This window comes from Cetorhinus maximus, unplaced genomic scaffold, assembly GCF_964194155.1.
Source record: "Cetorhinus maximus unplaced genomic scaffold, sCetMax3.hap1.1 HAP1_SCAFFOLD_2578, whole genome shotgun sequence".
Lineage (NCBI taxonomy): Eukaryota > Metazoa > Chordata > Chondrichthyes > Lamniformes > Cetorhinidae > Cetorhinus > Cetorhinus maximus.
Genome location: NW_027598513.1, coordinates 17,526 through 42,614, shown reverse-complemented (window position 1 = coordinate 42,614; position 25,089 = coordinate 17,526). Strand labels below are relative to the sequence as shown.

At 51.6% G+C, this 25,089-nt stretch overlaps 2 protein-coding genes across 2 annotated transcripts; one reads left to right on the top strand and one right to left on the bottom strand.

Moving 5' to 3' along the window:
* Nucleotides 1-487: 487 nt before the first annotated feature.
* Nucleotides 488-8,530, top strand: LOC144677483 (beta-enolase-like). The gene is made up of 11 exons (XM_078537560.1): nucleotides 488-593; nucleotides 1,314-1,409; nucleotides 2,209-2,267; nucleotides 3,313-3,382; nucleotides 3,496-3,629; nucleotides 4,134-4,356; nucleotides 5,968-6,165; nucleotides 6,284-6,485; nucleotides 7,276-7,384; nucleotides 7,565-7,623; nucleotides 8,289-8,530. Exons 1-11 carry the CDS (start codon nucleotides 509-511, stop codon nucleotides 8,356-8,358), a joined length of 1,305 nt encoding a protein of 434 aa, XP_078393686.1. The 5' UTR covers nucleotides 488-508; the 3' UTR covers nucleotides 8,359-8,530.
* Nucleotides 8,531-12,937: 4,407 nt separating this feature from the next.
* On the bottom strand, nucleotides 12,938-22,626 carry LOC144677482 (sperm-associated antigen 7 homolog). The gene is made up of 5 exons (XM_078537559.1): nucleotides 22,538-22,626; nucleotides 21,813-21,897; nucleotides 20,025-20,114; nucleotides 14,714-14,873; nucleotides 12,938-13,106 (listed from the first exon to the last, which is right to left on the bottom strand). Exons 1-5 carry the CDS (start codon nucleotides 22,624-22,626, stop codon nucleotides 12,991-12,993), a joined length of 540 nt encoding a protein of 179 aa, XP_078393685.1. The 3' UTR covers nucleotides 12,938-12,990.
* Between the last annotated feature and the right edge of the window lie 2,463 nt (nucleotides 22,627-25,089).

The window sequence follows — 25,089 nt, the reverse complement described above, 5'->3', positions numbered from 1 at the left end:
AGGAGGGGGGAGAGGGAGACTGTGGTCAGCCTCTAACCGTGTGCTCCCTGGGATTTGGAGAGGGTTTCACCTCCCGAGAGAGACTGGATCTCGCTGTTTGAACCCAGCCCCGAATCGGGTGGTTTTTGGGGGGAGGGAATTTTTCGATTGTCTTTTGTTGAAGTTTTTTTTTGTTTTTTTTACAAATCTACTTCCCTGCTGGCTGCAAGCGGAGGTGGGTTTACCTCGACTCTCTGCCCGACTTCCTGTCATGTTGCTGGTGCTCGGTGCCACGTGTGTGCATCACTGTGGGCTGGAGCTCTCATCCCCCCCCCTCCACCATCCCTCCACCCCCCCGAGGGGATAACCTGGAGGGCAAGAAGCTCCCCCCCCCGCCCTCCCCAACCACCACCCCACGGTGTCTCTGCAAGGTCACTGGGCAGTAATCGGTCTCATTGACCCCCAGCTCTGCCCAGCTCCTGTACCCGGGTGAGATTTTAACCAGCATCTTGTTCAGTTGCAGAAAAAAATGTCGATTACCAAGATCCACGCCCGGGAGATCCTGGATTCCAGGGGCAATCCCACCGTTGAGGTCGATCTGTACACGGCTAAAGGTGAGTCCTCCCATCCCCAGGACATGGGCCAGGAACCGGAAAACCGGGACAAAGCTGGACAAGAGGCGCAGGGTCCCCGGGAGTGAGGCTGTGGCCGGAGCCGAGGTGGGGGGGAGTTGTGGGGGTGCGGAGTGGGGCGAGGGGGGGATTGTTGGGCTTATTTCTTTCTTCTTTCGTGAGCTGCGGCTGCCCAGCATCTGTTGCCCGTCCCTAATTGCCCTTGAACTTGAGGGTCTCGCTGGGTCGTGTCAGAGGGACAGTTGAGAGTCGGCCACATTGCTGTGGGTCTGGAGTCACATGTAGGGCCAGACCAGGTAAAGGGGGACAGGTTTCCTTCCCTGAAGGACATTAGAGAACCAGATGGGTTTTTCTGACGATTGACAATGTTTTCATGGTCACTATTTACTAGGGCTAGTTTTCCATTCCAGATTTGGGAAGATTGTGGTGGGATTGGAACCTGTATCCCCAGAACGTTAGCCTGGTACACTCTGGTATACTCATTATACTGACAGGGCACACTGTTCCCTGGTATACTCGCCTAGAGACATTAGCATTAAACCACTGCCTCCCCATGTGTAGTTACAGCAACAGGGGAGAGTAAAATAACCCAATTGTGTGATGTGTAGCCAGCGGCTGTAATTAACTTACCAGCTCAGACTGAAGGACAGGTCAATAACTGTCCCTCTCTCTCTCCCTCTCTCTCTCTCTCTCTCTCTCCAGGTCATTTCCGTGCAGCTGTCCCCAGTGGAGCTTCCACAGGGATTCATGAAGCTCTCGAGCTCCGTGATGGAGACAAAACCAGGTATCTGGGCAAAGGTGAGTAACCAGAGAGCGCAATGCGAATCAGAGCCTTGCGCTCCCACCCATCTCCAGTCACATTCGCAGAGCCTCTGTACATGTGAGCTGACATGTGATGTGGCGGGTGTAGCATGTTTGAGGGGGGACGGGTGACATTGGAGCACGGGTTCCTAAAGCTTTTTTAGCCCTAAGCGATTAATCTTATCCCGATGGAGAAAGATGCAGTAATGCAGAATGCTGTCGGGTGAATAGAGTGCACATCGGACAATCGATCGTTTAGATGACGTGTGCTTTACCTGCTGGTATGTCTGGGATTCTTCCAGATTAATCGATGGAGATTAATTGCTCTGATTAAATCAAAATCCTATTTATTGTATCGGATGGTGAGAAAACAGAATGGTTTCTATCGTTGAGCGCTATTTATAAATAGCCCCTTCCCAGGGCTGGTTTTTGGGGAAGCCCCAGTCACCTCCCCTGCCCCATTCTCCAGTTACATTTCATTCATGGCCGGAGCAGAGTAGCTGCTGCATTCAGAGTATAATCAGTTCACTGACCCAAAACCCAACCCTCCCCAGCTTCAATCCACCCTCCCACCGCCCGATACAAAAGGGAATGGTTCTTCCTTAAGCTTCCTGTTTGTTGGATTTGACCTGAATACTGTCGGTGTAAGGAAGTTTGGAATAAATGATGCTGAAATGTGGCTGATGCTGACTGGTCGTCCACTGGGCCACAATCAGTCAGTTAAAGGCCAGACCCTGCTATCAAACAACCTGCACTGCCTCTGCATTCATTCCTTTCTCTCTCTCTTGTTTCACAGGGGTACTGACTGCTGTTAAACACGTCAATGAAACTATCGGCCCGGCACTGATTAGCAAGGTAATGTACCCTCCCCTCACCCCACCCAGTACAGAGACTGCAAACCACCCCGACACCCCACCCGGCGCCCTCCCGCTTACCCCCCCACCCGGCGCCCTCCCGCTTACCCCCCCACCCGGCGCCCTCCCGCTTACCCCCCCACCCGGCGCCCTCCCGCTTACCCCCCCACCCGGCGCCCTCCCGCTTACCCCCCCACCCGGCGCCCTCCCGCTTACCCCCCCACCCGGCGCCCTCCCGCTTACCCCCCACCCGGCGCCCTCCCGCTTACCCCCCCACCCGGCGCCCTCCCGCTTACCCCCTACCCGGCGCCCTCCCGCTTACCCCCCCACCCGGCGCCCTCCCGCTTACCCCCCCACCCGGCGCCCTCCCGCTTACCCCCCCACCCGGCGCCCTCCCGCTTACCCCCCCACCCGGCGCCCTCCCGCTTACCCCCCCACCCGGCGCCCTCCCGCTTACCCCCCCACCCGGCGCCCTCCCGCTTACCCCCCCACCCGGCGCCCTCCCGCTTACCCCCCCACCCGGCGCCCTCCCGCTTACCCCCCCACCCGGCGCCCTCCCGCTTACCCCCCCACCCGGCGCCCTCCCGCTTACCCCCCCACCCGGCGCCCTCCCGCTTACCCCCCACACCCCACACAGCCCCAGCAGCAGAGGGATGAAACTACCAGTGAGAGAGCACATGAGGGACACCACATTTTGCATCAGTGCCACTGGATAATGCCGGACCAACACATTACTGGAGGCAACATGGGACTGGTAAAGGGTTTGTACAGTACCCGGCTTAACCTAGGGGTCACTGACTACTGATCATCCCCTACCCCCACCTCCCCACGGTCATAGTAGAAAGGAGGGAGTAGAAACGTCCCTGACGCCAGGGCTCACTGGACGCGGGCAGGACCCCTGATTAGTTTTATGTTGCTAATCTGGGGGTACTGAGGCTAAAATAGCTCAGTATCACACCAGGCACTGACCAATGGGAGAGCACTTGTCACAGTTCTAATTTTTAAACACTACGGAGAGTCAGAAATGTTCAACTTTCTCTTCACAGAAACTGAGTGTGCTTGAACAGGAGAAGATTGATGAACTGATGCTGGCACTTGATGGAACACCAAATAAATGTGAGTGTGGGTCCTGACGAAGTGTCTGAGACTAGATATTTCTAACTGCTTCACTCTGTACCTGGCAAAGCGTCAAAGACCAATGATAACCATGTCTCTCTGTGTCTCCTCAGCTAAATTTGGTGCCAATGCCATTCTGGGAGTGTCTCTCGCAGTTTGCAAAGCTGGTGCTAAGGAGAAGGGTGTCCCTCTGTATCGCCACATTGCTGACCTCGCAGGCAACAAGGACCTCATCCTCCCGGTCCCGGTAAGTTTCCCATATTCCCACCCTGCTCCCCTCCCAACATTCAACATTCTTGTTTAGGAACTCCCGGAAACAGAGTAAGGCTCCCTCTACACCGACCCCATCAAACACTCCCAGGACAGGTACAGCACGGGGTTAGATACAGAGTAAAGCTCCCTCTGCACTGTTTTCATCAAACACTACCAGGACAGGTACAGCACGGGGTTTGATACAGAGTAAAGCTCCCTCTGCACTGTCCCCATCAAACACTCCCAGGACAGGTACAGCATGGGGTTAGATACAGAGTAAAGCTCCCTCTACACTGTCCCTGTCAAACACTCCCAGTGTACCTTTAGTTGGAGTTGTGGGTTGGTGTGTTGCTGAAATGACTGATCCAGAACGAATGCACGATATTGCCGACTGTTGGTCCCCATTCCCCTAGCCCTGACCTGTCGGGGAACGGGGTTCACTGGAGAGTAGCTTGGCTCCTGTGAAGGCAGTAAACCCCTCTCCCTCATCTCCCCGCAGGCTTTCAATGTCATCAATGGGGGCTCCCATGCCGGTAACAAGCTGGCCATGCAGGAGTTCATGATCCTGCCAGTGGGAGCCACCAGCTTCAAGAATGCCATGCGTATTGGGGCCGAGGTTTACCACAACCTGAAGAATGTTATCAAGGCCAAATACGGGAAAGATGCCACCAACGTGGGTGATGAAGGAGGATTTGCTCCCAACATCCTGGAGAACAACGAAGGTACAAATAAAAACACCCTTCCCATCTCTCCTGACTAGACGGCTGTGTCGTCAACATTGATTTGGTCTGTGTCTTTGGGGGGCTCTCTCTGTCTGTCTCTTTGGGGTTGGGGGTGGGGAGGGGTGAAGTGGGGGAGGGGTGGAGGAATCCACGTTGTGTTTGGCTGCCTCTCTGTCTCTGAGGTGCCAGTGTGCCGACCGTGGGGGGAGTGGGGGCTCTGTCTCCCCAAGCGTGCTGGTTCTTGGGTGCCCCCTGCAGTGTCCAATCCGAGAGGGCAGACAGGCAGTTGGAGAATGAGGCACCGGACAAAACCCCAGCCTATCCTGGCTGAACACTGCCCAGCCAGGGTCTTCAGTTACCCAGCAACAGAGGGTCCCTGGAGCACTCCAGCTTCTCATGAACTCACTCCATAGATGCTGGACTGACCTTCACTGGGACTGTGGACTAGCTGAGGCAGTGCATCCTCCCAGTGGGGCAGCACACCAAGTTTCTATCTGAACTCTGTTTTTGTGTCAGTGGCAGAGCTGGAGTTCGTTCCTAGAGGAGAGGTGAGAACATTGACCAGGGCACCAACTTTTGACCTTTGACCAGGAATCCTGAGTCTGGTCAGCCCCTGTTACTCAGTTAGTGAAGTGGTGGGGTAGATGGTGAGATGCTGTCTGGTGGCTGACGGCCAAGGACAACTCCCCCGGCCTTCAGCTCATGTTCAGTTCTCAGCTTCTTCCTTGAAATGTCAAGGCTTAACTTTCTCATTTGGAGCAGTAACAAGATCTGGGCTGGTGCAGCCTCACACTTTAACCTTTGGATAAGGGCCCACAGTGGAAAACCGCTCGGGATACCGAAATAAACTCCAAAAATGGCAGGAGGACAGCTGCGATCTTGAATGTCAATGAGAAAAGTCAAGTTTGTCCTGGCAAAGTGCCCTCCCCCTCCCCATCTCGCTCCACCGCGCCCCCTCCCCCCTGCCCAACCTTGCACCCAGGGTGGGTGCACGAGGCAATCGAGGGTGTCCTGGCAAAGTGCCCCCCTCTCTCTCTCTATCTCTTCCCCTCCCTCTCCCTCTCTCCCTCCCTCTCCCTCTCTCCCTCCCTCTCACTCTCTCCCCCCCTCTCTCTCTCTCCCCCCACCCAACCTTGCACCCAGGGTGGGTGTACGAGGCAATCGAGGGTGACCTGGCAAAGTGCCCCCCCCTTCCCTCCCCCTCCCTCCCCCTCCCTCTCCCTCCCTCCCCCCCCCCTCCCTCCCTCCCTCCCTCCCTCCCTCCCTCCCTCCCTCCCTCTCCCTCTCTCTCTCCCCCCGCCCAACCTTGCACCCAGGGTAGGTGTATGAGGCAATCGAGGGTGTGTGGGAGGGAGCCAGGGGTTAAACAAAAGCTGGTTCTCTGTTTTCAGGTCAGGGTGGAGTTAGCCAGAGGCCCTTTTGGAAACAGTAAAGGAAGTTGAGGGCCGTACAAGATGGCTTTTTGGTGAAGAGTCACAGAGCTGAAATGTTAACTCTCTCCCTCTCTCTGACCTGCTGAGTATTTCCAGCATTTCTCAGCTTTAATGAGACAGGGATGGCTGCTGACCAGGTTCAATTCTCCACTTTCTTTCTCTTCCCCCCCTCCCCCAGCACTGGAGCTGCTGAAGTCAGCTATTGAAAAGGCCGGTTATCCCGACAAGATTGTCATCGGAATGGATGTGGCTGCCTCAGAATTCTGTCGCAAAGGGCAGTACGACCTGGACTTCAAGTCTCCGGACGATCCCAGCCGCTACATCTCTGGGGAGAAGCTGGGCGACCTGTACAAAGACTTCATCAAACATTACCCTTGTAAGGACAGGACTGACGTGCTGGGATGGGGGTCGGGGTGAGTGGGGGGAAGCTGTTGGGTTGGGAGGGCTGGTTCTGGGAGGTTCTGACCCTGTCTTGTCTTGCCTTGCCTTCCAAGTGATCTCCATCGAGGATCCCTTTGACCAGGATGACTGGGAGCACTGGTCCAAGTTCACCGCTGGAGTTTCCATCCAGGTTGTAGGTGACGACCTCACAGTCACCAACCCCAAGAGGATCCAGACTGCTATCGATAAGAAAGCCTGTAACTGTCTCCTGCTGAAGGTCAATCAGATTGGATCAGTCACTGAATCCATTAAAGCGTGAGTAACAGTTAATCCAGCGAGCGGAGGTGGGGGCGGGGGTGAAGCACCTTGGGGTGGGGGGCCAGAGTGGGGAGGGTGGTGGGGAAGGAAATGGGCGGACACACTGCATTCTGTCCAAATGTGATGATGTCACATTTCAATCTGTTCACGGTAACTCTTAATATACTTAAAAGGGAATTGGGGGGGATATTCCCAGAGCGATGGCAATGGGACTAATTGGGTCGCCCATTCAGAGAACCAGCACAGGCAAGATGGGCCAAATGGCCTCCTCTGTGCGGGAGAATCTCCAAAGCAATTAAAAGAACAACTGGGGTTAGGATCCTTTAACTTCAAATGTCACAGACCATTTGGAAGGAAGGTGTTGGGTCGAGGAATGTTGACCTTTCAATGCTCCTGCTATTTACAGTGGCTGAAAGGAGAGATGGACACTAAATATAAAATCCCAGTTACTGGGTACACACTGACCCCTGCTGTATTCTGCAGATACTTACAGGCTGGGACGTCAGTGTTGGCATTGGTACTTCCTGCTCTGGCACTGCATTAATAAACTATCCCATCAAACACTCCCAGGACAGGTACAGCACGGGGTTAGATACAGAGTAAAGCTCCCTCTACACTGTCCCCATCAAACACCCCCAGGACAGGTACAGCACGGGGTTAGATACAGAGTAAAGCTCCCTCTACACTGTCCCCATCAAACACTCCCAGGACAGGTACAGCACGGGGTTCGATAATGGGTAAAGCTCCCATTATGTTCTGTATTTTAATTAATTTCTCTTTCTTACAGCTGTAAACTGGCTCAGTCTCATGGCTGGGGAGTGATGGTGAGTCATCGCTCTGGGGAGACCGAGGATCCTTTCATTGCCGACCTGGTTGTTGGACTCTGCACAGGGCAGGTGGGTCTATGTTCCTGAGTTTCGTGGATGAATTCTAACCCTGTGGGTTTCTTTTGTTGACACCGGTAGTGGTTGAATTTCTTTATAAAGTTGTTCGGCTGAAAGATTGGAATCTGAGAAGCACCAAGTTGTGCCTGTGCGAGTGTTTGGATAATGTATGGGTCGTTTTCTTTCCTACAGATTAAGACTGGTGCTCCCTGTCGCAGTGAAAGATTGGCCAAGTACAACCAGCTGATGAGGTGAGGCTTGCGAACGCTCGAGAATTTCACAGAGGTTGGGTTTCAGGTCCTGGACCTTTGCCTTGAAGGGACTGACTGGATGGGCGTGGTGGTGGGGACCTGTTATTGGGGACCTGTTATTGGGGACCTGTTATTGGGGACCTGTTATTGGGGACCTGTTATTGGGGACCTGTTATTGGGGACCTGTTATTGGGGACCTGTTATTGGGGACCTGTTATTGGGGACCTGTTATTGGGGACCTGTTATTGGGGACCTGTTATTGGGGACCTGTTATTGGGGACCTTGGGGGGGGATTGGGATATTGCTGCTACTACTGAAGCACTGTTACTGCTGTATTAGGGACTATTGGGCAGACTGAGCTTGATCCTACACCCCTTGCTCCATCTCTGCTTCCCACACCCTCTCTCTCTCTGCCCCTGCTTCCTTTCCTGTGATATCCCTGGGCAAAATGTATGGCTTTTGGACACCAAGAGAGAATTGGGCTTGTCTGTGATTCATTCTATGGTTGAATAAACATGTTCGCACCCCAGACAGCAGCCTGAAGCTCAGTGCGGGAGGGTAGTAATGTCTGCAGGCTGCATACTGTGTTGCTGAGGTCTGTATCTATGCGCGCATTGCAAATGCAGAATGTTATGAAACTGATGATCTTTCTGGCCTTCCTGTAGGATTGAGGAGGAGTTGGGAGAGAAGGCAAAGTTTGCTGGCCACCACTTCCGGCACCCTCTGAAGTCCTGATCTGTCTGCACGAGATGTACGGAGCAGAATCAAAACCGCACTCGCTGATCAACTGTCATCCGTTGTCTCCCCACCAGCCTCTGTCCCATGGCTCCCTCACAAGGCTTTTAGCCTATTAGATGCTACATTGGAATCAGACTGTGCAATGTGTTGGTGAATAAACATTGTCACTGAAACCTGTTGTTTCTCTTGAGTAATGTTTTGGTGTGGAGTCCCTCTGCCAGTCAGACTAGAGCCTATCTGGAGAGAGACTGAGGCTGGAGGTCACAGAATGAAATGTCCTGGGAGGTGATGCATTTGGGGAGGTCAAATAAGGCAAAGGATTACCCAACAAATGGGAGAATACTGAGTGTAGAGGAAGTGAGGGGCCTTGGAGTGAATGTCCACAGGCCCCTGCAGGTGGCTAGACAGCTCAATATGGTCGTTTGGAATCCTTTCTACTATTAGCCAAAGCAGAATTTAAGAAGAGGGAGGCTATTCTGGAACTACATAAAACACTAGTTGGGTGACAATGTGAGTACTCTGTTCGCTTCCGGTTACTACAGAAAGGATGTGATTGCATTCGAGAGGGTACAGGGGAGATTTACCAGGATGTTACCAGGACTGGAAAATTACAGCTGTGAGGAGAGATTGGAGAGGCTGGGGTTGTTCTCCTTGGAACAGAGGCGGCTGAGGGGAGATCTGATTGGAACAGAGGCGGCTGAGGGGAGATCTGATTGGGACAGAGGAGGCTGAGGGGAGATCTGATTGGGACAGAGGAGGCTGAGGGGAGATCTGATTGGGACAGAGGAGGCTGAGGGGAGATCTGATTGGGACAGAGGAGGCTGAGGGGAGATCTGATTGGGACAGAGGAGGCTGGGGTTGTTCTCCTTGGGACAGAGGAGGCTGGGGGGAGATCTGATTGAATGTCTGGGAGGGGTCTATTTCCTGCAGATCAGAGACGAGGGGGCAGATTTAAAGAGATGGGAGGTGAGGAAAATCTTCATCCAGAGTGTGGGAGGGGGTCTGGAACTCTCTGCCTGAAAGGGCAACAGGCAGAAACCCTCAACTCATTTAAAAGGTGTGTCTGGATGAGTCTCGTAACCTCCAGAGCTGTGGACCGAGTGCTGAAAAATGGGATTTGGCTGGGGGGGGGTGCTTGTATTTGGCTGACGCAGACACTGTGGGCATGAGGGAAAAGTGAGGAAGAGCAAGTGGTAATAACCTGGAACTTGGCACTCACGCTGGTGGTGAAGGCAGGGACAATGAATGATTTCAAAAGGAAATCGACGGGCACTCAAATAAACTTGTTGGGTTACGGGGATAGAGCAGGGGAATGGGGCTGACGGGGTTGTTCCACAGAGAGCTGGCATAGACTCAAGGGGTTGAAGGGCCTCCTCTGCCATTATGATTCCAGGTCTCCACATTTTAACTGCATTCCCTCATCCCTGGTACCATTCTAGTAAATCACTGCAGCCTCTTCCCAAGCTCTTGACATCTTATAGGGTGGTTCCCCAAAATAAACACAGTACCGCAGCTGGGGCTGGCCCAGTTGTTTTGGTTTTTAAATTCCTTTTGCACTTAATCGCTGTTAAAAATGCCCAGGATATTGGGCAGCCTGTTTAAAATTGCAGCTTGTCCTGTCACCTTCAAAGATTAATATATCCATTCCCCCTTATTACTGCTCTTCATTCTCCCTGCCAAAAACTATCACCTAACACTTTGCTGATGAAATGTTATGTCCCTTGTGTCTGTTACAAAACTCGAAAGTACTGAAGAGGATAGTATCATCTGCAAACTTTGAAATTATTCCCAAGTCCAGCTCACTAACATATCAAAAAAGAGCAGTGGTCCTAGTACCACTTACAGGGGACACAACCTCTATTCTAATAAACAACCAGTCACCACCATTCAGTCAGCTTTCAGCTCCTTAGACAATGTTACATCCTCTCAGCACTCCCCTTCTGCTAACAAGTCTATGATATGGTATTTTATCACCTCGTATTTTCAAAGTCCATATGGACAACATCAGCTGCTTCACCTTCATCCCCCTTGTCACCACCTTCAGGATGCAAGTCTCTCCACTTGCCTGGATGAGCGCAGCTCCAACAAGAAATGTGCCACTGTCCAGGACAAAGCAGCCCATTGATCGGCACCCCATCCACAAACATTCACTCCCTCTATCACTGACGCACAGTAGCAGCAGTGTGTGTAGCATCTACAAGATGCACTGCAGGAATTCACCAAGGCTCCTTAGACAGCACCTTCCAAACCCACGATCACCACCATCTAGAAGGACAAGAGCAGCAGTCACATAGGAACACCACCACCTGGAAGTTCCCCTCCAAGTCACTCACCATCTATATATCGGCCGTTCCTTCACTGTCGTTGGGTCAAAATCCTGGAACTCCCTAACAGCACGGTGGATGTACCTACGCCACATGGACTGCAGCGGGTCAAGGAGGCAGCTCACCCCCACCTTCTCAAAGGGCAATAAGAGATAGGCCTTAGATGCTGTATTAGCCAGTGACACCCACATCCCCAGGATTAATTTTCAAAAATATCCTGCACACATAAAAACCAACACAGGAGAAAATATAGTTTCTAAGCCTGGTAGAATGTTAGAAATTAAGGTTTATTTGAGAAAGGATAAAATGATTTCAGCAACTAACTGACACCAAGCATCTCACCAGAATATAATTTACATTCAAACATTGCAAATATAAGATAAAACTGGATGTAAAATGGGTGGAAGGTACACTCCCAAAGGCAATGAAAAGGGACTGTGTCTGACCAGAGCAGTGTGCAACTCTCCTATCAGTAATAGGAGCTCATTAACAATTCCACAGCAGAGCATGGGGGAAGGGGAGGAGAGGGAGGGAAGGGGAGGAGAGGGGAGGGGGGAGGAGAGGGGAGGGGAGGGACGAGGAAGGAGGAAGAGAAGGGGCTCTGGCAGAGTGGAGTCCTTATGTAGAATGGCTGAGCAACTACCCCCCCAAAACCATCCCTCCCACTCCCACCAGCTCACCCCAACTGCTCGGAGCTCTCCCAGAGTCACTGCCCTGGTCTTGCCTCACTTCCAGCCGGACTTTCCAGAGAAATCGGGATACAGAGCAGATGGACTTGGAATAAAGTCACATGTCATTTAAAAGAAGGGTTTATTCAAATTAGTCCCCAGAGTCAGACAGGGGGGAGGAGGGAGCAGACACATGACAGGGCAGCAGCGATGGGAAGTGCAGCACTGGGCAGGGGTCGGGGGTTCCAGGGGCGGGGGGTCGGGGGTTCCAGGGGCGGGGGGTCCAGGGGCGGGGGTTCCAGGGGCGGGGGGTCGGGGGTTCCAGGGGCGGGGGGTCGGGGGTTCCAGGGGTTGGGGGTCGGGGGTTCCAGGGGCGGGGGATCGGGGGTTCCAGGGGTTGGGGGTCGGGGGTTCCAGGGGTCGGGGGGTCGGGGGTTCCAGGGGTTGGGGGTCGGGGGTTCCAGGGGTCGGGGGGTCGGGGGTTCCAGGGGTCGGGGGTTCCAGGGGCGGGGGGTCGGGGGTTCCAGGGGTTGGGGGTCGGGGGTTCCAGGGGCGGGGGGTCGGGGGTTCCAGGGGTTGGGGGTCGGGGGTTCCAGGGGTCGGGGGTTCCAGGGGCGGGGGGTCGGGGGTTCCAGGGGCGGGGGGTCGGGGGTTCCAGGGGTTGGGGGTCGGGGGTTCCAGGGGCGGGGGGTCGGGGGTTCCAGGGGTTGGGGGTCGGGGGTTCCAGGGGTCGGGGGTTCCAGGGGCGGGGGGTCGGGGGTTCCAGGGGTTGGGGGTCGGGGGTTCCAGGGGTCGGGGGGTCGGGGGTTCCAGGGGTTGGGGGTCGGGGGTTCCAGGGGTCGGGGGGTCGGGGGTTCCAGGGGTCGGGGGGTCGGGGGTTCCAGGGGTCGGGGGTTCCAGGGGCGGGGGGTCGGGGGTTCCAGGGGTTGGGGGTCGGGGGTTCCAGGGGTCGGGGGTCGGGGGTTCCAGGGGTCGGGGGTTCCAGGGGCGGGGGGTCGGGGGTTCCAGGGGTTGGGGGTCGGGGGTTCCAGGGGTCGGGAGCGGCCACAGTTTGGAACCTGGTATCTTGCGGGAATGAGTGAAGCGAAAAAGCTGACAATTCAGGACCCGCGATCGGTGCCAGAGGCTGGGATTCCTGTGGGTGATCTGGGTCAGTTTTGGACTTTGACATCAAATCCTGCTTCACTTAAAAAAAAACTTCAACCAATTGCACCTCATTAACAACCGATCATTTAAATCTTTTCTTGTACTTCACACCTCGACAGTGCTGAACGATAATTGAGGATTGACCCCGGCGGGGGGGCGGGGTAGAGGAGTGGGGAGGGGGTGGATTGAGGATCAGGAAGGGAGCGTGAGCAGGAAGAAGCTGGTGGAGATTAAACATTCCTTCATACAGTTCACAGGAAACTGTTCCAGGCCCCAGGGCCAGACAGACTGTCGGCATCTAGAGATACTCCTCCCCCAACCCCCTCAGCCCTCTCCCGCTGCCCCAAACTGCACACCCCCCACCCCCAGCCAGGTTCAACAAAGCACGGTTCTAACAGCCGTGAGCGAGGGGGGGCGGGGAGGGAGGGGAAAGGGTGGGGGGGAAGGTTTCTCCTCCTGAGCGAGGTCTTGGCGCTCGGGGTTCAAGCCTCTTACAGTCCACTCGATCCACTTGTTCCTTCATCCGACAGTTTCAGCTTCTTTTTGGCCCGGATCTCATTCATGGCCTCCTCGATCGATCGGGTGTCCCTTTTGTTGGTTGTGGGCACTGAGGAGGGAGGAGAGCAGGGGGTGAGAGTGGGGTGAAAGCACTGAAGAGAAACCCCCACCACCTCCTCCCACACACACATGTGCGTGTACACAGTCACACATACAGGACCCCATGCACACACAGGTCTAACCTCTGTGGCATTGCTCATAGCTACTGGGATGTGATAGCCTGCAGCAGGTCATCATAACACTGCCAACAGCATCCTGCTGCAGAGCAAGCAGGGCCTGTAGGTATTACTAGAGGTTTCAGTACACGCGCACAGGTAGTGCATAATAACCTGCACTTCTACAGTGCGACTGACAGGAACCATATTAGATAAAAATAGACACTGTGGTAGGACAGGCCAAGGAAGTATGTTTTAAGGAATGCCTTAAAGCAGATGACAGAGGTTGAGGTATAGAGAGGTTTAGGGAGGGAATTCCAGAGCTTAGGGCCCCCCAGGCAGCTGAAGGCCCGGCCGCCAATGGTGGAGCGATGGGAATCGGGGGATGGTCAAGAGGCCGGAATTGGAGGAGAACAGAGATCTCGGAGGGTTGTAGGGGCTGGAGGAGGTTACAGATTAACGGATGAGTGTTACAGACTGGAATTTAATCGAGGGGTTCGGGTGGTTTATATATAGAATAACAGATACCCGGGAGTGAGTTACAGACTGGAATCTAATCGAGGGGTTCGGGGGGGTTTATATATAGAATAGCAGATACCCAGGAGTGAGTTACAGACTGGAATCTAATCGAGGGGTTTATATATAAATAACAGATACCCGGGAGTGAGTTACAGACTGGAATCTAATCGATGGGTTCGGGGGGGTTTATATATAAATAACAGATACCCGGGAGTGAGTTACAGACTGGAATCTAATCGAGGGGTTCGGGGTGGTTTATATATAGAATAACAAATACCCGGGAGTGAGTTACAGACTGGAATCTAATCGAGGGGCTCGGGGGGTTTATATATAGAATAACAGATACCCGGGAGTGAGTTACAGACTGGAATCTAATCGAGGGGTTCGGGGGGGGTTTATATATGGAATAACAGATACCCGGGAGTGAGTTACAGACTGGAATCTAATCGAGGGGTTCGGGGGGGTTTATATATAGAATAACAGATACCCGGGAGTGAGTTACAGACTGGAATCTAATCGAGGGGTTCGGGGGGGTTTATATATAGAATAACAGATACCCGGGAGTGAGTTACAGACTGGAATCTAATCGAGGGGTTCGGGGGTTTATATATAGAATAACAGATACCCGGGAGTGAGTTACAGACTGGAATCTAATCGAGGGGTTCGGGGTGGTTTATATATAGAATAACAGATACCCGGGAGTGAGTTACAGACTGGAATCTAATCGAGGGGTTCAGGGGTTTATATATAGAATAACAGATACCCCGGAGTGAGTTACAGACTGGAATCTAATCGAGGGGTTCGGGGGGGTTTATATATAGAATAACAGATACCCGGGGGTGAGTTACAGACTGGAATCACTCTCTCAGTTTTGTGTCTTTATGATGGGATTCCTGTGGATAATCACGTCTCCAGGTTGTGTGCCAGTGATTAGATTCCCCGCGATGGTACAAGAATCTCTGCCACTGTAGCCTGCACGTACCACAACCATATGCCTTGTTCGCCTGCAGAGTCTGTGCTCCCTCCTTTGCTGCCACAGTTCCAATTAAATGGCTGTACTTCTCCCTATAGTTGGTGTTGGGGCAAGTCTCCTTCGAGGGGCCTCGAGTTTCAGCTTCCGCCGCTTCCTTCTGAGCCAACTCCTGCAGGGAGGAAAAGGAGGAGAGAATCATCATTCACCAGAGCACAGGCCCCCCTCACTGGACAACCAACCCCTCATCAATAATTCCTCCCCAGTGAGAGAAAGGGGGATCATATTTAACAAGGTTGTAGGGGGATCATCTGATTTACAGCAACTTACAGCTCACCCCCCCCACCTCCACTGTTACCAATTGGCGATGGAGATAATTTCAACCCCTACTGTTCCCCCCACTGGGACACAGAGAGGGGGAGAGGGATAATTCCAGCCCCTCACTGTCCACCCCCACCCCTCCAAATGTGGTATCAAGAGGGGGAGGGGTAATTACAGATAAAGCTGAAGCATTCGCAACAATCTTCAGCCAGAAGTGCCGAGTGGATGATCCATCTCGGCCTCCTCCGGAGGTCCCCAGCATCACAGATGCCAGTCTTCAGCCAATTCGATTCACTCCACGTGATATCAAGAAACGGCTGAAGGCACTGGATACTGCAAAGGCTATGGGCCCTGACAATATTCCACCAATAGAACTGAAGACTTGTGCTCCAGGACTTGCCGTGCCCCTAGCCAAGCTGTTCCAGTACAGCTACAACACTGGCATCTACCCGGCAATGTGGAAAATTGCCCAGGTATGTCCTGTTCCTCAAAAGCAGGACAAATCCAACCCGGACAATTACTGCCCCGTCAGTCTACTCTCCATCATCAGTAAAGTAATGGAAGGGGTCATCAACAGTGCTATCAAGTTGTCTCTTACTCTTCTAAACTCCAGCGGATACAAGCCTAACCTGTCCAACCTTTCCTCATAAGACAACCCACCCATTCCAGGTATTAGTCTAGTAAACCTTCTCTTAACTGCTTCCAAAATTCCCCTTGCAATTAATAATCACTCTATTAGCTTTCCTAATTTCCTGCTGTACCTGAATACTAACCTTTTGTGATTCATGCACTAGGACACCCAGATCCCTCTGAATCTCAGAGCTCCTCAATCTCTCACCATTTAGATAATATGCTTCTTTTTTATTCTTCCTCAAAGAACTCCAATAAATTGGTTAAACATGATTTCCCTTTCACAAAACCATGTTAATTTTGCCTGATTACCTTGAATTTATCTAAGTGCCCTGCTATAATGGCTTTAATAATAGCTTCTAACATTTTCCCTATGACAGATGTTAAGCTAACTGGCCTGTGGTTTCCTGCTTTCTGTCCCCCTCCCTTTTTGAGTAAAGGAGTTACACTGGCTATTTTCCAGTCTAATGGAACCTTCCCCGACTCTAGGGAATTTCAGAAAATTAAAACCAGTGCATGAACTATCTCACTAACCACTTCTTTTAGGATGAAGTCCATCGGGACCCAGGGATTTGTCAGCCCGCAGCCCCAACAATTTGCTCAGTACCACTTCCCTGATGATTGTAATTTTCTTGAGTTCCTCCCTCCCTTCCATTGCCTGAGTTACAGCCATTTCAGGGACGTTACTTGTATCCTCTACAGTCAAGACCGATGCAAAATACCTGTTCAATTCACCTGTCATCTCCTTATTTTCCATTATTAATTCCCCAGATTCACTTTCGATAGGACCAAGGCTCACTTTGTTAGTTCTTTTTTTTAAATATCTCTCAAAACGCTTACTATCTATTTTCATATTTCCAGCTAGATTTCTCTTGCACTCTAATTTTTCCCACATTATTAATCTTTTGGTCATTCTTTGTTGTTTTTTATATCTTCTGACTTGCCACCCATCTTTGTGTAATTATATGCTTTTTCCTTAAGTTTGATACTATCTTTAACTTTTTTAGTTAACCACGGATGGTGGGTCCTCCCCTAAGAATTTTTCTTTCTCATTGGAACATATCTATTCTGTGTATTCTGAAATATCCCTGTAAATGTCTGCCACTGCATCTCGATTGACATATCCCTTAACCTAATTTTCCAGTTCGCTTTAGCTATCTCAGCTTTCATGCCCTCATAATTGCCCTTATTTAAGTTTAAAATACTAGTCTTGGACCCACTCTTCTCTCCCTTAAACTGAATATAAAATTCAATCATAATATGGTTGTTGCTACCTAGGGGTGACTTCACTATGAGATCATTAATTAATCCTATTTCATTGCTCAATACCAGGTCTAGTATAGCCTGCTCTCTGGTTGCTGCCAGAAGGTGCTGTTCTAAGAAACTATCTGGAAAACATTCTATGAACTCACCTAGGCTGCCTTTACCCATCTAAATTTTTTCCAGTCAATATGTAGATTAAAATGCCCATGATTATCGCCGTATCTTTCTGGCAAACTCCCATTATTTCTTTCTTTATACTCAGCCCTACTATGTGGTCACTGTTAGGGTAGGGGGCCTTTACACCACTCCCACAACTGACTTCTTGCCTTTATCATTTCTCACCTCTACCCAAAATGCTTCTACATCCTGGTTTCCTGAGCTTAGGTCATCCCTCTCTATTCTGCTAACACCATCATTGATTAAATGAGAGCCACCCCTCCACCTAGTCCTAGCTTCCTGTCCTTTTATCCCACAGTAATCCCTCTGTAATGGCTGCCAGATCATACTTACTTATTTCTATTTGAGCTATCACAGAACCATAGAACACTACAGCACAGAAAACAGGCCATTCAGCCCTTCTAGTCTGTGCCGAAATATTATTCCGCTAGTCCCATTGACCTGCACCTAGTCCATAACCCTCCAGACCTCTCCCATCCATGTATCTATCCAATTTATTCTTAAAACTTAAGAGTGAGCCCGCATTTACCACATCAGATGGTAGCTCGTTCCACACTCTCACCACTCTCTGAGTGAAGAAGTTCCCCCTAAATGTTCCCCCTAAACCTTTCCCCTTTCACCCTAAAGCCATGTCCTCCCGTGTTTATCTCTCCTAATCTAAGTGGAAAGAGCCTACTCGCATTTACTCTGTCTATACCCCTCACAATTTTGTAAACTTCTATCAAATCTCCCCTCATTCTTCTACGCTCCAAGGAATAAAGTCCTAACCTGTTTCATCTTTCCCTGTAACTCAACTCAAGACCCGGCAACATCCTAGTAAATCTTCTCTGCACTCTCTCAATCTTACTGATATCCTTCCTGTAGTTAGGCGATCAGAACTGCACACAATACTCCAAAGTTGGCCTCACCAATGTCCTATACAACCTCATCATAACATCCCAACTCCTATACTCAATACTTTGATTTATGAAGGCCAGTATGCCAAAAGCTTTCTTTACAACCTTGTCTACCTGTGACGCCACTTTCAGGGAATTATGTATCTGAACTCCCAGATCCCTTTGTTCCTCCGCACTCCTCAGTGCCCTACCATTTACTGTGTATGTCCTACCTTGGTTTAACCTTCCAAAATGCAACACCTCACACTTTTCCGCATTAAATTCCATCTGCCATTTTCTGGCCCATTTTTCCAGTTGGTCCAGATCCCTCCGCAAGCTTTGAAAGCCTTCCTCGCTGTCCACAACGCCTCCAATCTTAGTGTCATCAGCAAACTTGCTGATCCAATTCACCACATCATCATCCAAATCATTGATATAGACAACAAACAACAATGGTCCCAGTACAGATCCCTGAGGCACACCACTAGTCACAGACCTCCAGTCTGAGAAGCAATCATCCACTACCACTCTCTGTCTTCTCACACACAGCCAGTTTCGAATCCAGTTTACAACCTCTCCATGGATACCAAGTGTCTGAACCTTCTGAACTAACCTCCCATGTGGGACCTTGTCAAAGGCCTTACTAAAGTCCATGTAGACAACATCCACAGCCTTTCCTTCATCTACTTTCTTGGTAACCTCCTCGAAAAACTCTATCAGTTCATCTGTTTTGTTTCAAATGCTGTGTGCATTTGGATAGAGCCTTTAGTTTTGTCCTTTTGTTATTTTTGTAACCTCCAGCCTTATCTGCTGCTTTATTCTTAGATTTGTACTCTCTATTCCTTCGTCTCATGGTCTGTTTATAATTTCCCATATTAGTACCTTTCTCTCTTGCCTTGTCTCTACTCTTCGATTTACCATATCTTCCCAAATTTGATCGCTTCCCAAATTTGATTTCTTGACCAAACTATTTAGTTTAAAATCCTCTCTACTTCCCTAGTTATGCAGCTCGCCAGATCACTGCAGCACGGTTCAGGTGTAGACTGTCCCAACGGTACAGCATCCATTTTCCCCAGTACCAGTGCCCGTGCCCCACGAGCTAGAATCCACTTCTACCACACCAGTCTTTAAGTCACGCATTCATTTCTCTAATCTTACTTGCCCGATGTCAATGTGCACACGGCTCAGGTTTGTTTATCCAGGATTGTTTAGTAGTACAGAAGTTAAGTACTGGTGAAAAACGAGAGAAGTGTAAGCTTTTCGGCTTTGCACTTATCAGGACACTTTGCAAAAATACCAATAAAAGTGGAAAACAACAATTTATACTGAATGTGAAGAGAGTGCTGGAGGAACTGCACCTCATCTTCCGACTAGGCACTTTACAGCCTTCCGGACTGAATATTGAGTTCAACAATTTTAGATCATGAACTCTCTCCTCCATCCCCACCCCCTTTCCGATTTTCCCCCTCCTTTTTGTTTTTTCCAATAATTTATATAGATTTTTCTTTTCCCACCTATTTCCATTATTTTTAAATGTATTTCCATCCATTGTTTTATCTCTACCTTTTAGCCTATTTCGATCCCTTCCCCACTAGGGCTATCTGTCCCTTGACAAAGGACTCGAAATGTCAACAGTGTTCTTCTCCGCCGATGCTGCCAGACCTGCTGAGTTTTTCCAGGTATTTCTGTTTCTGTTTTTGTTTTGGATTTCCAGCATCCGCAGTTTTTTGTTTTTATCTATCTGTACCTTGCTCGTCTTGCTTTCTACCCTTAATTAGCACATTCCTTAGATAACCTTCAACACCTCTTTGTTCTTTTGTCTGTGACATCTTTTGGTTATCTCCACCTATCACTGGCCCTCTATCCAGCTCGACCTGTCCCAACCCCCACCCTCAAACCAGCTTATATTTCACCTCTTTTCTATTTTTCCTTAGTTCTGTTGAAGAGTCGTATGGACTCGAAACGTTAACTGTGTTCCTCTCCGCAGATGCTGCTAGACCTGCTGAGTTTTTCCAGGTATTTTTGTGTTTGTTGTGAGGAGAGTGCTGATTGGTTACCTTGATGCGTCTCTTCTCCTCAGCTTTCTGTGGGTCCCACTCCTCGCCTCTCCGATAGGCTTCAAGTTCCTCGTCGGAAGGAGCAAATTCCTAATGACAGAAACTCAACTCATTAAACTGCAACAGCCCAAAATTAAACCCCACTCAGGGGCAAGAACGGACCCTCCCACTGACAACCCAGTGAGCGACAGGATCCAGAGATATCGGACCCAGTGAGCCCACACCCAATGACAGGGACATCTCACCCAATGAAACCTGCAACATGGACACCATCCCCCAGTCAGATTCACGCCCAGTGACATGTACAGTGCCCCTCAGTGTGACCCACGCCCAGTGACACGTACACTCCTCCCCAATGAGACCCACGCCCAGTGACACGTACACTGCCCCCCAGTGTGACCCACGCCCAGTAACATGTACACTGCCCCCCAGTGAGACCCACGCCCAGTGACACGGACACTGCCCCCCAGTGTGAACCACGCCCAGTGACACGTACACTGCCCCCCAGTGTGACCCACGCCCAGTGACACGTACACTGCCCCCCAGTGTGAACCACGCCCAGTGACATGTACACTGCCCCCCAGTGAGACCCACGCCCAGTGACACGTACACTGCCCCCCAGTGAGACCCACGCCCAGTGACACGTACACTGCCCCCCAGTGAGACCCACGCCCAGTGACACGTACACTGCCCCCCAGTGAGACCCACGCCCAGTGACACGTACACTGCCCCCCCGTGAGACCCACGCCCAGTGACACGGACACTGCCCCCCAGTGAGACCCACGCCCAGTGACACGTACACTGCCCCCCAGTGTAAACCACGCCCAGTGACACGTACACTGCCCCCCAGTGTGAACCACGCTCAGTGACACGTACACTGCCCCCCAGTGTAAACCACGCCCAGTGACACGTACACTGCCCCCCAGTGAGACCCACGCCCAGTGACACGTACACTGCCCCCCAGTGAGACCCACGCCCAGTGACACGTACACTGCCCCCCAGTGAGAGCCACGCCCAGTGACACGTACACTGCCCCCCAGTGTGACCCACGCCCAGTGACATGTACACTGCCCCCCAGCGAGACCCATGCCCAGTGACACGTACACTGCCCCCCAGTGTGACCCACGCCCAGTGACACGTACACTGCCCCCCAGTGTGACCCACGCCCAGTGACACGTACACTGCCCCCCAGTGTGACCCACGCCCAGTGACACGTACACTGCCCCCCAGCGAGACCCATGCCCAGTGACACGTACACTGCCCCCCAGTGTGACCCACGCCCAGTGACACGTACACTGCCCCCCAGTGTGACCCACGCCCAGTGACACGTACACTGCCCCCCAGTGTGACCCACGCCCAGTGACACGTACACTGCCCCCCAGCGAGACCCATGCCCAGTGACACGTACACTGCCCCCCAGCCAAATTCACGCCCAGTGACACGTACACTGCCCCCCAGTGTGACCCACGCCCAGTGACACGTACACTGCCCCCCAGTGTGACCCACGCCCAGTGACACGTACACTGCCCCCCAGTGTGACCCACGCCCAGTGACATGTACACTGCCCCCCAGTGAGACCCACGCCCAGTGACACGGACACTGCCCCCCAGTGTGACCCACGCCCAGTGACACGGATAACTTGCCCAGTGATGCTGACCCCATGCCCCCCGACACAGACACCCCGCTCAGTGAGACCCTCACTCAGACAGGAACCCCGCACCCAGCACCACCTGCACTCAGTTTCTCTCTCTCGCTGCTGATCACTGGTTTTTGATGTTTAGTTCGTACTTTTTTGAAGATCATCACATATCTGCTCTCGTCGTCCTCTCCGAATGAGAATGAAGTCAGTCCAGCCACTTCAACCACATCATGTCTGCAAACAGGGAGAAACCAGAGAGCTGGTTACTGAGAGGCAGAGGGGAGGAGGGGAGGAGAGGAGGGGAAGGGTGCAGTGGGAGGGGAGGAGGGGAAGGGTGCAGTGGGAGGGGAGGAGGGGAAGGGTGCAGTGGGAGGGGAGGAGGGGAAGGGTGCAGTGGGAGGGGAGGAGGGGAAGGGTGCAGTGGGAGGGGAGGAGAGGAGGGGGTGCAGTGGGAGGGGAGGAGGGGAAGGGTGCAGTGGGAGGGGAGGAGAGGAGGGGGTGCAGTGGGAGGGGAGGAGGGGAAGGGTGCAGTGGGAGGAGAGGACAACTCCTTTTCCATTACCTAATAAACCACAATCCCAGGAGCAAACAACACGAGGGGCCCAGAGAGAGAGAGAGAGAGAGAGAGAAAGAGAGAGAGAGAGAGAGGCACAGAGAGAGAGGCACAGAGTGAGAGAGAGAGAGAGAGAGAGAGGGAGAGAGAGACGCACCCCGCACCCTACCCACCCGGCTCGATGAGACCCCGCGCCGTACCCACCCGGCTCGGTGAGACCCCGCGCCGTACCCACCCGGCTCGGTGAGACCCCGCGCCGTACCCACCCGGCTGGGTGAGACCCCGCGCCGTACCCACCCGGCTCGGTGATTCCACACTTACAGAATACTCCTCTCCAGTTTGTTCATTGGATCAAACTTCTTTTTCCTCTGTGTACTGCTCTGGATAAAATCTGAGATCAGCTTCTCCATCTGCAAAATCAAATACAATAACCCATTAAAACAGAGTACAGAGAGCATTACCCTGTATCTAACCCCGTGCTGTACCTGTCCTGGGAGTGTGTGATGGGGACAGTGTAGAGGGAGCTTTACTCTGTATCTAACCCCGTGCTGTACCTGTCCTGGGAGTGTTTGATGGGGACAGTGTAGAGGGAGCTTTACTCTGTATCTAACCCCGTGCTGTACCTGTCCTGGGAGTGTGTGATGGGGACAGTGTAGAGGGAGCTTTACTCTGTATCTAACCCCGTGCTGTACCTGTCCTGGAAGTGTTTGATGGGGACAGTGTAGAGGGAGCTTTACTCTGTATCTAACCCCGTGCTGTACCTGTCCTGGGAGTGTTTGATGGGGACAGTGTAGAGGGGGCTTTATTCTGTATCTAACCCCGTGCTGTACTGTCCTGGGAGTACAAAGAACAAAGAAAAGTACAGCACAGGAACAGGCCCTTCGGCCCTCCAAGCCTGCGACGATCATATTGCCCATCAACTAAAACATTTTGCACTTCCGGGGTCCGTATCCCTCTATTCCCATCCTATTCATGTATTTGTCAAGCTGCCTCCTAAACACCACTATCGTACCTGCTTCCACCACCTCCTCTGGCAGCCAATTCCAGACACTCACTACCCTCTGCGTAAAAAACTTGCCCCGTACATCTCCTCTAAAGTTTTCTCTTCTCACCTTAAATCTATGTCCCCTAGTAATTGACTCTTCCACCCTGGGAAAAAGCTTCTGACTATCTACTCTGTCCATGCCACTCATAATTTTGTAAACTTCTATCAAGTCGCCCCTCAATCTCCATCGCTCTAGTGAGAACAATCCGAGTTTCTCCAACCTCTCCTCATAGCTAATAACCTCCAGACCAGGCAGCATCCTGGTAAACCTCCTCTGCACCCTCTCCAACGCCTCCATATCCTTCTGGTAATGTGGCGACCAGAATTGCACGCAATATTCCAAGTGTGGCCTAACCAAGGTTCTATACAGCTGCAGCATGACTTCCCAGCTTTTATACTCAATACCCTTACCGATGAAGGCAAGCATGCCATATGCCTTCCTGACTACCTTATCCACTTGCGTTGCCACTTTCAGTGACCTGTGGACCTGTACACCCAGATCCCTCTGCCCGTCGATGCACTTAAGGGTTCTGCCATTTACTGTATAATTCCTGCCTGTATTAGACCTTCCAAAATGCATTACCTCGCATTTGTCCGGATTAAACTCCATCTGCCATTTCTCCGCCCAAGTCTCCAACCGATCTCTATCCCGTTGTATCCTTTGACAATCATCTTCACTATCTGCAACTCCTCCAACCTTAGTGTCGTCTGCAAACTTACTAATTAGCCCAGTTACATTTTCCTCCAAGTCATTTATGTATACTACAAACAGCAAAGGTCCCAGCACTGCTCCCTGTGGAACTCCACTAGTCACAGCTCTCCATTCAGAAAAGCACCCTTCCACTGCTACCCTCTGTCTTCTATGACCAAGCCAATTCTGTATCCATCTTGCCAGCTCACCTCTGATCCCGTGCGACTTTACCTTCTGTACCAGCCTGCCATGAGGGACCTTGTCAAAGGCCTTACTGAAATCCATGTATATAACATCCACTGCCCTTCCATCGTCGATCATCTTTGTCACTTCCTCGAAAAACTCGATCAAGTTAGTGAGACACGACCTCCTCTTCACAAAACCATGCTGCCTCTCACTAATACGTCCATTTGCTTCCAAATGGTAGTAATTCCTGTCACGAAGAATCTTCTCCAATAATTTCCCTACCACTGACGTAAGGCTCACCGGCCTGTAATTTCCTGGATTATCCCTGCTACCCTTCTTAAACAATGGAACAACATTGGCCATTCTCCAGTCCTCTGGGACCTCACCTGTAGCCAGTGAGGATACGAAGATTTCAGTCATGGCCCCAGCAATCTCCTCCCTTGCCTCCCTCAGTACTCTGGGGTAGATCCCATCTGGCCCTGAGGACTTATCCACCTTAATATTCTTCAAGACGCCTAACACCTCCTCTTTTTTGAACACAACATGATGCAGGCTATCTACACACTCTTCCCTAGACAAATCGACCGCTAAGTCCTTCTCTTTGGTGAATACTGATGAGAAGTATTCATTTAGTATCTCTCACATTTCTTCTGGCTCCACACACAGATTCCCACCTCTGTCCCTGAGTGGGCCTACCCTTTCCCTGGCTACCCTCTTGTCCTTTACATATGTATAAAAGGCCTTGGGATTTTTCTTAATCCTGGTTGCCAGGGACTTTTCATGACCCCTTTTAACCCTCCTGACTCCTTGCTTAAGCTCCTTCCTACTTTCTTTATATTCTCCATGGGCTTCATCAATTCCCAGCCCTCTAGCCCTTACAAATACTTCCCTTTTCTTTTTGACAAATCTCACAATATCCTCCGTTATCCAAGGTTCCTGAAACTTGCCATA

Bases quoted from the DNA above. Each gene is read 5' to 3' on its own strand.
- LOC144677483 (XM_078537560.1), top strand. From the start codon at position 509: ATGTCGATTACCAAGATCCACGCCCGGGAGATCCTGGATTCCAGGGGC. The intron at 594-1,313 runs GTGAGTCCTCCC...CTCTCTCTCCAG, and splicing joins CGATCTGTACACGGCTAAAG to GTCATTTCCGTGCAGCTGTC. The intron at 7,385-7,564 runs GTGGGTCTATGT...TCTTTCCTACAG, and splicing joins TTGGACTCTGCACAGGGCAG to ATTAAGACTGGTGCTCCCTG.
- LOC144677482 (XM_078537559.1), bottom strand. From the start codon at position 22,626: ATGGAGAAGCTGATCTCAGATTTTATCCAGAGCAGTACACAGAGGAAA. The intron at 14,874-20,024 runs GTAACCAATCAG...TCCTCCCTGCAG, and splicing joins AGGAGAAGAGACGCATCAAG to GAGTTGGCTCAGAAGGAAGC. The intron at 13,107-14,713 runs GTACGTGCAGGC...CTCCCTCCTCAG, and splicing joins GAACAAGGCATATGGTTGTG to TGCCCACAACCAACAAAAGG.